Here is an 11280-nt window from a genome sequence, read left to right as displayed (position 1 = left end):
CTAAATTTTGAGTGCCTTAACTTTTTAGTTCCATTTATAATTAGCTTTTTTCATTTGCATATATTTTTATACTAACAAAGGAAAATCCTTTAAGCAACAAACGATAAACGATTTGAAAGTGGGAATTAAGGAAATTTTTTTTTCCTCACCAAAAATCTAGTGGATTCATTCAAAAGGATGAAACGAAAGAAAGAAAAAAATAGAGAATAAATGAAAATGGGAGAGCAGTAAAAATTCGAACCTTCTACCAGCTCGTTTCGTTAGCAACCGAACACAATCAGTGATAATCCATCCATCTTCGCAGCTATAGGCTTTTAATCTATTTTGAGTAGCTCTCAATTCTTTATTGATAATATTATACTTATACACTAATATAAACTCAACCATACTATAAAGAATTGAATGATTCAATCTTTAAAAGCATTCCCTATACTCGGTATGATAACACGTCAACATATAGACCCAAGACGTTCTAATATCACAACTATATAAACGACCTGTCAATCGGTTTTCAATAGACAATCTAGGAGGATCTGTACGTGTGGCGTACAGCAAGATATCTTCACTTACTTTGAAAACAAAAGAATGGAATAGTACTGAGAATTCCATCATGATTTGTAGCTTGTATTAATGAAACGAACGTTGTACATTTCAATCCAGGCCTTTACCTCAAAACATTAAAACGTTCATTTGTGAAAAGAGTTTTTGAACAAATCGTCACACCCGAAACCGAAATGACTTTAAAAAAAGCTTTACACGAATCTGTAAAGATCTATAATCTAATACTAACTTATAATCCGAGCTAAGAATTCAAATTCGCAAGCTTCAAATCAAGATAGAAATCGAACTTCAATAATCAAACAGCAGGAACTTGTGGATAAATTGAATTGAATCACCGTGAAAAGCTATGTGAAACTGACGTTTCGGACGTTAGTCCTTCGTCGGAGTAAGTGGAAAGAAAAGATGAGAAGGGGTGGATAAATACTAAGGTGGAAAATAAAGTAGCCAATGAGAAATCAGCGTATGAAGAAATAAAAGGAAAACAAAAAGGATCGAAAAAATAAGTGAGAAATGGTAAACGAAGCATGACTAATAAAAAGTGAAGCGTTCATTCATCCCATGTTGACTGATGGTACCAGGTGAGTGAATAAGTCGCATTTCTAAAGTTTTGCGGGAATTATTACCGCCTTGCAATAAACTTAAATCAAAGACAATTATGTTAGATTCTGAGTGATTAGCGGAATTAAAGTGGCATCTTTGAACCTTGATAGCCAGGAACGCATGAGCTGGTTTGACTGTAGACTTTTAGATCGTTTTCTCAAAGACCTGAACTGATACTTTAGCTATGGTATAACAATACTAATATAGCAATACATTCCATATATACTTTTTTTTTTTTTTTTTTTGTAAATTGGCCTGAAAACTGAGCCCTTTTGGTTGTCCAATAAAGCGTATGCATGTACATACTGTAAGAGACCGTGAACTAATGTCAACACACGAAAAATCCGTAAAATATCACCCTGAATCATAACCTTAACATATCTCGACCTTATTAAATCAAACTTTAAAAACAAAAACAAAACAATCAAAATTGTACGACCTGATTTTACAAATTTGACAAAAATTACATCCGTTGTCATGGCAACAGGTTCTATAATTGCCCCATAATTCATCTTATCAGTCCAATATAAACTTAAGTAAAAATTTTCCTCAAGAGCCAATCAGATGACGAGATATTTATATAAGAGTGAAAATATATTCCATACACATTTGAAGTGATTAATTTAAGGTTTACGAAGTTGGGTTAATGTCTTTCAATATTTTCCATAAGAGCATTCAAGAGTTATTCATATTGAGGAAAGACAGCTTTGAGTCATCCTCATTGCAGTATACAATCTTGTATTGGCCGGACACAATCTTTTAAATAAAGCAACCACTGCATTGACAAAGTATAGCTGTCGTTATTGAGAAGGATATACTTGATCAAGCTGTCAGGAATCAGACAACCGATGCTACACTAGGGAAGGAAATCTCGCGGTTAGTTAGAAAATGGAAAATGTTCCTAGAGAATGAAAGGAACTTTTATGATATTTCCATTTAAACTGTTAAACTTTTTTTTTTTTTTAATTCTTTTTATCTTTTTATTATTATTTATTATTATTATTATTATTATTGTTATTTATTTTGTCTTAAACTCCACTCACTGTGTGCCCATCACTTGCATAAGCATAAACATAAGCATATAGTAGTTAATGTCATTCAAAATTTCCCTAGATTTCTTCCTTGTCAGTCTGGGGACTCAAGATCAATTGCGTGCTGCTCGTATCACGAAAAGTCCCTGAAATCTGAATATAGCACCTTGTTCAGTCTCTGCACACGTATTCCACGTTTTATCGCAATAAATCTAGATAGTTTTACTACTAACATTTCGAACCCTAAGTATTTTCAAACTAAGCATTTTTAACGCCCGTCGAATGAAAGATACCGACGTTTTTATCATAGGATGTATATCTATTTTATGTCATACAGCTAAGATTTCTATCTCAAACTCATCGAATAATAAGCACTTTATTCAAGAGCCCTTGTTTTCGTATCTTTCTCATAAGTTACTCATCCAAAGTATACTTCCTACTCACCCTCTACGCCGACCTGTCGTCAATCTGCTGATCAAAATTCGAAACACGATTTCTCTGAGACTTACAGACTATGGAAATGGTTTGCTAAAGTGTAAAAACCTTAGCTTGAAAACAAACAATGAGAAATGAGCTTTTTGTTCCATAGAAAAGCTACATCAGTGATTTGATTACGATTCTAAGTTTCCAACACTTAAGAAACTACTTACCTTCGGAGGAACAGTAGCACCCTTAACTACGGCTTATATATGAATATGCCAGTAACTTCCTGCTGAGCCATAATGAATGGAAATCAGTCTACGGACGTGCCATTCGTCTAGTCGTCGTATCCCTTCTACGAAGAAAGAAAAGCAAGCCAACTTTGAATTTTTTAAATTTTTTGATACATCAATTGCAAGGATTTGGACTGAAAAGGTACGGTTTATATTTGTTGAAAGGACTTTTCATGTTCTTGATATTGTTGGGACTATCGTTTGAATGGTAGCTCCAGTTGAAAGGACTTTTCATGTTTTTGATATTGTCGGGACTGTCGTTTGAATGGTAGCTCCAATTAACACAAAACAGTTTAGTACGAAAAAGAAAAATGCACTAACCGTAAATAGGCCGTTACAAAATATAAGCTGTTCGTGGGATAATGCGCTACTAGTGTAACAATATGATTGATATTTGAAGGCGAAAGGAAAATCCAAAAAAAAAAAAAAAAATGAAAACACATTGGTATACACACACGAGCTCAGTGAAAAACTCTCGGCACTTAGACTTACTTTATTTCTTATTCCTACGATGACAATTCGAACGACTTATGTCAACAAAAAAATAAATGTTGAAATAGAAAAAAAGAAAAGGAAAATACGATAGTGAAATCTAACGGATTATATTAAACACTATAGATAGAAATAAGAATAAAATACTTCAGTATTTTAAAAGGGTTTTTAACAAAATCGTTTAAAAGCTATAAACAACCGGTTATGATAGTTTTAATTCTTAAAATCTACTTTGTTTATTCGTCTATTTGTGATTTAGTTAAGAGAAATGCGAGATAAGATCGCTAGAGTTATGTTTAACGAGGTCTTTATGAAAGACCACTTATATTTCCTACTAGAAATCTTGTAGCAATGGCTCAATTAAAAAGGACAGTTCGTCTTTTTAGACTTCTAGCCTAGTAAAGCAAACGTAAATTCGGTTCGAATGCTATAAAATTAATAATTAGAAACTGTAAGTTGTATTTGTGTTGGCAAGCTCTTGAATTGGCATGCATTCAGTATATCTAGTGCGTTCTATATGAGACAATTCGTATACGAGATTTGATTACGACTAAGTTTGTGTCGCAACTCATTTTAATTAGCATCTAGTATATTCTATAGGCGACGACTATTTTATAGGAGGTTTGCCACGGGCTCAGTTTATTCTATTAACAAACGATCTTTGTATTCGAGATGAAACAATACAGCCAACTGAAAGAGTAGTCCTTTTTTAGTTGATATAATGGATTAATTTTAGGGTTTTCAAATTCAGTTTTAAAAGGAGTCACTCGAAAAGGGAAATTGAAAGGGTTTAAGGGTAATTAAAACTAAAGGTACACGTTTAGAGAACTAGGAATTGAACTAAGAACCTCCGTAGACCCCGTAATAAATATCAGATTTATTCTTTTATTTTTAAAAAATTATTTTAAAAAAAGAAAGAAATTCAAAAGAATATATTTGACGTCAAACGCTGAAAATTAGGCATTGTGGCATTAATTAAAAGGGTCTGTACAAAACCCTCGATCTGTTTTTACAAAAAATTCTGTATATAAGACCAAAAAATAAAATAAAGATATTACACTCTTACACAAAACAAAAACAAACACCCATATCTTTTTACGAAATGCTTTGAAATCAGACGAAACGTTCCAGTAATATCTCAGCAAGATTAATTAGGCTATTTTCCATGACTATGGGGTAGTTTTTAATAATAATACTGGTTTGCTACTATTTTTGTATTATTCTAGAAGAGTTGTTTTGAGTGATTGAGCCCTATGGCAAAACGAACAAAACAACGACTTTCTTTATTCCTACGTAAATAACTTCTCAATATTACTTAGAAAACTGGATGACAAGCTACTAGTATGTAAGTTGGTTTAGCACTAATATTGTCCACACTAGAAGAGTTATGTTTCCGGTTACATTTAAAGCGACAAAACTGGAATTGTTTTATTTTGTCTCACGAAGCATCTATTTTTGGCATACGAACTGAATTTTATAGCGACATAAACAGCTTTTATAGGAACCAACAGAATAAAGTAAGTACTCAGTAAAGGCCTTTATTCAAAACCAGCCTGAATCGTACATCCCTGTCAAATATTGCTAATTAATAAATAGACTGTGGAACCTGCTGGGTATGGATTTGTTTTTTCCTTTTCATTAATTTAAACTACCATTTCTATCTATTAATTTAAACCATTTTATATATTAAGCAGAGCTTAAAGTAGTAAAGAAGTCCAATCAATCGTAATTATAACTGAAATTAGGTCACCAACTTTTGATGAATTAACACCGTTTGTCGAACTTTTAATTCAAAGTCATAAATACTTCTTGAAAACGCACGAGAATTCAGTTGGACAACTGTTAAAATACAAAAATAACATTGTTTTTTTCCGTCGGTATAGCCGCTTTTCTGTGTTAAGACAGTGATATTGTGTATACATCATTCTGGGTGCTTAGTCTGAGGTTTTTTTAGCCTTCTATTCTTATGTTTAGGGAGTGTGACCTGAAATACTTAGATTCCAAAGTCCTGTTTGAAATTTTTAGTTTCTCATGGTGTCAGGTATTGTTCGTACATTTGGGTTTCTATTAGTCCTATATATAGCACACGAATTCTGCTCTCCAACAACACCAAAAATATCGTGTCCCTGAGGGAGAAACGATAGAGGATTTCCAGAAAAATTACTAGCCATTATACCCAAGAAAGACAAAGAAAAAAGACACTCAATAACTGAAAGATACGCATCTAATATATTGGATGGCAAACCAACACACGCTAGCCTTGAGGTAAATATAAATCACTTGGAAGTTAAAGTCAGGTCAAAAAACTTGCACGTCTAAATAATGTATTGTCATTAACGAAAAAAAGATAGGTTAGTTTGAGCATCAATATGAATGGAAGAACAAGCGAACCGACTTGTAAGCAACTTCGTGTGGTGCTATCTTAAACCGCCAATACTCATAAATATACATCAAATATAAGGTCGCTTTCACTTTAACAGTTGTTATCATCTTACGACAAGACAATGCTTCATGAAGGTCTCATCTCAATTTTTTTCTGGGCGAAGGAAATATATATGTAATCTATTTATATCGTATTCTGTTATCGGCTTATGACAAGACAATGCGTCATGAAGCCCTCTTTTCTCACGCGACCTAATCAGCAAACTTTCACTTTGTTTGGAACGAAATCCTTTTAAATGTTTTTATTCCTGAATGAAGGTAATTTCTATGTCATTATATTTTGCAGTAGTGTTTTATTTATCAAGAAAACTTCGATAAAGAAACCTTATATAGTTTTTAGACTCTTTCTCAAGTAGAATCTTAATTTAATCACTTATGTCAATAGCTTTTTCACAGTAAATTTATAACTGTGGTACCTAAAAGTTGTACTAAGAATAATATAGCTATACAATTTTGGAAATGTTGGAAATAATCCTAAAACGTCGAACGAAAGTTATATACGAAAATATTTTGATTCCTGCCCGCATGTCTTCTTATTGAATATGATTTCCTTCTTTAACTCAGAAGGAATTTGAACTAGAATTCTTAATGTTTTGAAAGCGACAAGTGAAAACTAGAACGGTCTTTGGATAAACTAACATAAATGCCCGTATGCCTGGTCACATATAGTTAACCAAGGGCGCCGTTTATGACTTGAAGAATCAGATGGTCGCAAAATGATCTTTAAAACCCGTCTACAGTAAATTACATGTCTGTTCTCAGTCGTAGGAAGCTAGCGGAACTAAAAGAGATTTTTTCTATTATAATTTTACTCTACCTCTTTAACAAAAGCTTGGAAGTCACTGTGAGTTTTCGCGGCCGCCATAATGGGTAGTTAAATGAAACAAACGATTTCTCGTTATACAGTAGTGTCTTGTTATATCAACCAACATGGCTTCAATGTCTTTTGTTATTTAGGGTACGAATGCGAATCTTCTAGACATAATCACAAAAAAAGTCATGAAATTTGTCTGCATTACTCAATGTATTTTTTCTTCTTTCTCTAGGAAGACCACCTCTCAAATTGAAAGTGTTTCCACCTCCAAACATGAAAGTCTTCCTGGGTATGGTTTTAATGTTCACAACACAGTTGGTAACCAAGGTTACAGCCATCAATCGGTTGAACAAGTCGGGGAACGTGTCAATAGGGTTTCTGGTTTCACTTCATGGAGAATATTCAAGCGCTATTGAGAATTGCACACGTTTTTACTTGCCTGGTGTGAACCGCGTCGAAGCGCTTATCTACGCTGTCGACAAAATCAATAATGACTCGGAACTCCTTCCGAACGTCACCCTCGGGTACGATATCCGAGACTACTGCAATGATCGAGGAATCGCAATGAAATCCGCTTACGAATTTATAACGAGCAACTCGTTCACTTTCGATTCCATTACCGAGTATTCTACGAACGCACGAAATTTTTGTCGTCAATGTATGAATGAGGTTCGGAATCATTCGGATTCTATCGTTGGTGTGGTCGGGCCATTCGGTTCTCGCAACTCGCTCCAAGTGGCAGGACTAATGCGCGTTGTAGGATTAGCAGGGATAAGTCCTTCAGCGACCAGTGAAGAACTGAGTTGGCCTTTTTATGATCAATTCTTTCGTACCGTTCCTCCAGATAACCTCCAAGCAAAAGCAATGGCGGATCTAATTGATGAATTTGATTGGAACTACGTTGCCGCTGTAGCGGTAGAACACTCGTATGGTCTCTACGGAATACGCGCTCTAGAAAGAGAAGCACTAGAAAGAAAAACCTTTTGTATTGGATTCACAGAATACATTGCGCCCACAGACTACCAGCGGAATCTACCTATCATTGTAGAACGATTAAAAAGAGCTGCGCACGTGAAAGTGGTAGTCTTGTGGATCGAAGATCGGATTGCTAAAGACCTAATGAAAGAAGCTGCTAAACAAAAGCTTTATTATCGCATTTGGGTGATGAGTGACTCCCTCGCTACGAAAAACCCAGATTTCCTTGGTTCTGATTTCATCTACCTGGGAATATATCTCGGTATTCAGCCCAAACAGTACAGAGATATTGAATATGAGAATCATCTAAAAGGGTTGACTCCCAAGAAAAGTCTCAAGTTGGAAAACAAATTTTGGGAGACTGTTTGGAAAGAGGAGTATGGTTGTGTAGCGAACTTAAATGCGTCCAACACCCAAGGATCCTGTTCTGAAAACTTCACTATTTCCACCATCTTCAACAAACTATCCGACGACTTTGTCTCATATCAAGTCGACGCAGTCTACGCAATTGCGCATGCGTTAGATAAGATATACCGCTGTAAAAAGGGTCAGGGGCTCTTAAAAGGCGGAGAATGTCCCTCGACGTCTCCATCGATCAATCCACATCATGTTCTAATGTATCTAAGGAATGTCAGCTTTAAAGGTATTACTGGACGGATACAGTTTGATGAACTTGGAGATCCTTACAGTTCATCGTACGATATTATCAGCTTTCAACAGAACGACGGAGTTGGACGGCACAATAAGGTGAAAGTCGGCGATTGGTTTAAGAATCGCAGCTCAAAGCTCAAGATCTTTGAGGGTGCGATTGCGTGGAACAGTAGCTCTGGTATTCCTAAATCCGTGTGTAAGGATGTTTGTCCACCAGGGACGATGCAGACAACTACTATTGCTTGTTGTTGGGAATGTTTGAAATGTCCGGACGGGACCATCACGCAATCGCACGGGGCAAGAAACTGCACAAGCTGTTCAGCAATGCAGCTCTCAAGCGATGACAGAATCACGTGTATTGATCTACCAATCATATCACTCAAATGGTCTGACATCACAGCTATTGTTATCGCGATTATAACAAGCATAGGGTTATTGCTGTGCGCTTTTGTGATGTTCGTCTTTGTTCGCTACAGGGATACTCCTATCGTCAAGGCATCTAACAAGGAGCTTAGCGCAGTAATTTTGCTTGCTATAGTCTTGTGCTATGTACTGACTTTTCTTCACATCTCAGGTCCATCGGATGAGTTGTGCTCCGTCGTTGAACCATTGCGATATGTTAGCTTGACCATCTGCGTTTCCGTACTCGTTTTGAAAACGATTCGGATTCTTCGCGCGTTTGAAACGCGAGCCATGCTTCAATGCATTAGCAAGAATCTTATCTTCGACACCAGAAAGCAGTTTATCGTTGTGCTCCTTATCAACGCCCCGCAACTTCTCTTACTCGCTCTCTGGAAAGGTACCGATCAACCATCCTTGAAGAAAGAGATCGTCGCTAAAGTGTCAATTCTGTTGTCATGCCAACTGTACAAGACAACCGCTGGCTTCACCTTCCACATGTGTATGGTGGCGTACCTCATCATGTGGTCTCTATTCTGCGCCTACTATGCGTTTAAGGCGAGGAATCTTCCAGAGAACTTCAACGAGGCAAAGTACATTGGGTTTTCTATGTATATTCTTCTACTGTCTTGGATAACCTATTTTCCCGTGCAGTATACCCTTGATGGTTGGTATGTAACAGTGGTGTCATGCGCGACAATCCTTGTCAGTTCATACGGGTTCTTAATTTGCATTTTCGCGCCAAAAATACACGTTGCTTTGTTTCATCCAGAGCGCAATACCAGTGAGTTCGTGCGCTCGACAATACGACAACATAAATCCAGTGAGGTTGAACCAGCTAGAGATGTGGCACAAGCATTAAGTGGAACAATAGTTGGGGCGTCGCCATTAGGAGCTAAGATCACAACCGAGGCGTGACAGAAATGATTGACTTTGTTCAAAGAAATTTTGAAGAACATTATCTATACACCGTTCTTATAATGCCTGACAAATGCACAAAAATGAGGCCACCCAGTCGTCTTACAAGGCTGAGGAAGACTGCTCATTCAGAATAAAGGAGGTTTTAAGGTCAAAAGAAAAGGTCATTTTCTAAACTTTTTTTCTATAAACTCATTTCATGTGTTTTTATATCTTTGATTGTGAACTAATGACCGGGTGACCTCATTTTCTTGCACTTGTCAGCCATTACGAGATATCCGCGGGATATATAGAAGAAGACGTAATTTACGTATTGATGGTTTTCAACCCATTCCCAAGAGAATTAAATAACAAAAGACGCGGCGGCCATGTTGGAGATATAACAAAAGAATTCATTGACAATTCTTTTGTTAAGTTCCTCCAACATGGCCGCCCTGAAAACCATCAATATAGCAAAAATATATCAAGCATACATTATAAACCTATTAACCCATCTGCTGGTCAGGCTCATTCAATATTCATTTACTCTTTACACATTAAGATATTAAAAAAGCATTATAAATCTGTAAAAGGACAGGAATAAAGTTAAACGTAAAGGAAACTCTTGAATAATCATCATTAGTTAGTAGCATATTTGCTTTCTAGTGTGTTCATGATTTTTTCGGCTTAGCTTTGACCCAGTCTAACTCGATTATCTTTGCCTGATGGTGGTCTGGTCACCAGGCTGAGTACAACCGAAGCTAGGTTTCCAAGAAGTGTTTGATTGTCAGAAGTATAAAATTTTTAGACGCTAAATATGTCTGTTCTTGATTCGACGGTTTTTCTCCGGGTTTTCCGCAGCCGATTTATTTTCCACGCTAAATATGACACGCTAAAAGTCCAATTCGTTCCCTGACTTTTATCACTGACCCCAGCGGTTGCTTCATTGTATCAACAAAATTGAAGCTCTTTTAAAAGATTTCCCCCCGGATCGATTAGAAAATATTGCTAAAAGCCTGAATTTTCCCCTTATGCTCTTCGACCAAGAATCCAATTACACGTCTGTAAACCCTGCATTGTTTGCCTGCAATAGGTTGGTTGGTATCACATGACCTTACTGTCTTACGTCACGGCTCCTGGTGACACTGACTAACCTTTTAGCCCAACATACCTTGACCCTAAATAAGGTTGACTTTCAGTAACTAGTCAAGGTATTCAAACTGTCTCCTCGAATGCAAAGGTTAATTAAGAGTTCAAAGGAGTGAAACCCGGGAAAAAACTTCAGATTTTCTTGGTATGATAATTAGATATTGTCGTGATTGATATTAACTCCTCTAAAATGACAAGCAGCAAATCATATATTTTAGCCAATCAGTTAAAGCCAAGCAATAGCAGACACTCGAGTAGTTCTACAGGTAGAATTGTATGTTTGTCATGCACGTTTACGGTCCGATGCGCGAGCATTCACCTGTAAGGATCGACGGGTGGTCTGGAAATCAATGGCTTTTTAGAAATACAACACTTTTTATTTTGCCATCAAAGTACAAATTTTGAAGCCATAATTCTTTCAGTTAAATTTTCCAAATCTTAGATCAGCCCAGAGGTTGTTTCAGGGTTCGATCTGTGAGTTAGCCATGCCCTGACTTAGATCAGCCCAGAGGTTGTTTCAGAGGTTGTTTTTAATTGTCATTTTTATTGCGTAAAA

General features: G+C 36.3%; 1 protein-coding gene across 3 annotated transcripts; it reads left to right on the top strand.

Moving 5' to 3' along the window:
* The first annotated feature begins 905 nt into the window (after nt 1–905).
* Nucleotides 906–10197, top strand: LOC116296554 (extracellular calcium-sensing receptor-like). Of its 3 annotated transcripts, none has more exons than XM_031704588.2 (2): nt 906–1139; nt 6886–10197. In XM_031704588.2, the coding sequence occupies exons 1-2, from the start codon at nt 1130–1132 to the stop codon at nt 9594–9596; spliced, it is 2721 nt and encodes a 906-aa protein (XP_031560448.1). In that variant the 5' UTR covers nt 906–1129; the 3' UTR covers nt 9597–10197. The 3 variants fall into 3 exon arrangements, with proteins under 3 accessions (XP_031560448.1, XP_031560449.1, XP_031560447.1); XM_031704589.2 differs by lacking the exon at nt 906–1139 and adding an exon at nt 1911–2037; XM_031704587.2 differs by lacking the exon at nt 906–1139 and adding an exon at nt 5910–6097.
* The last annotated feature ends 1083 nt before the right edge of the window (nt 10198–11280 follow it).

Source organism: Actinia tenebrosa, unplaced genomic scaffold (assembly GCF_029948245.1).
Source record: "Actinia tenebrosa isolate PJP-AT-01 unplaced genomic scaffold, QUT_ActTen_1.0 PGA_scaffold0__85_contigs__length_37466705, whole genome shotgun sequence".
In the NCBI taxonomy this organism is placed as follows: Eukaryota; Metazoa; Cnidaria; class Anthozoa; order Actiniaria; family Actiniidae; genus Actinia; species Actinia tenebrosa.
The sequence above is the reverse complement of the archived record's forward strand: the minus strand, read 5'-3'. Positions and strand labels throughout refer to the sequence as shown.

Excerpts from the sequence above, each read along its gene's own strand:
- LOC116296554 (XM_031704587.2), top strand. The coding sequence starts at position 6,076 with ATGTTTTTATTCCTGAATGAAG. Across the intron at positions 6,098-6,885 it reads GTTTTTATTCCTGAATGAAG|GAAGACCACCTCTCAAATTG; the intron begins GTAATTTCTATG and ends TTCTTTCTCTAG.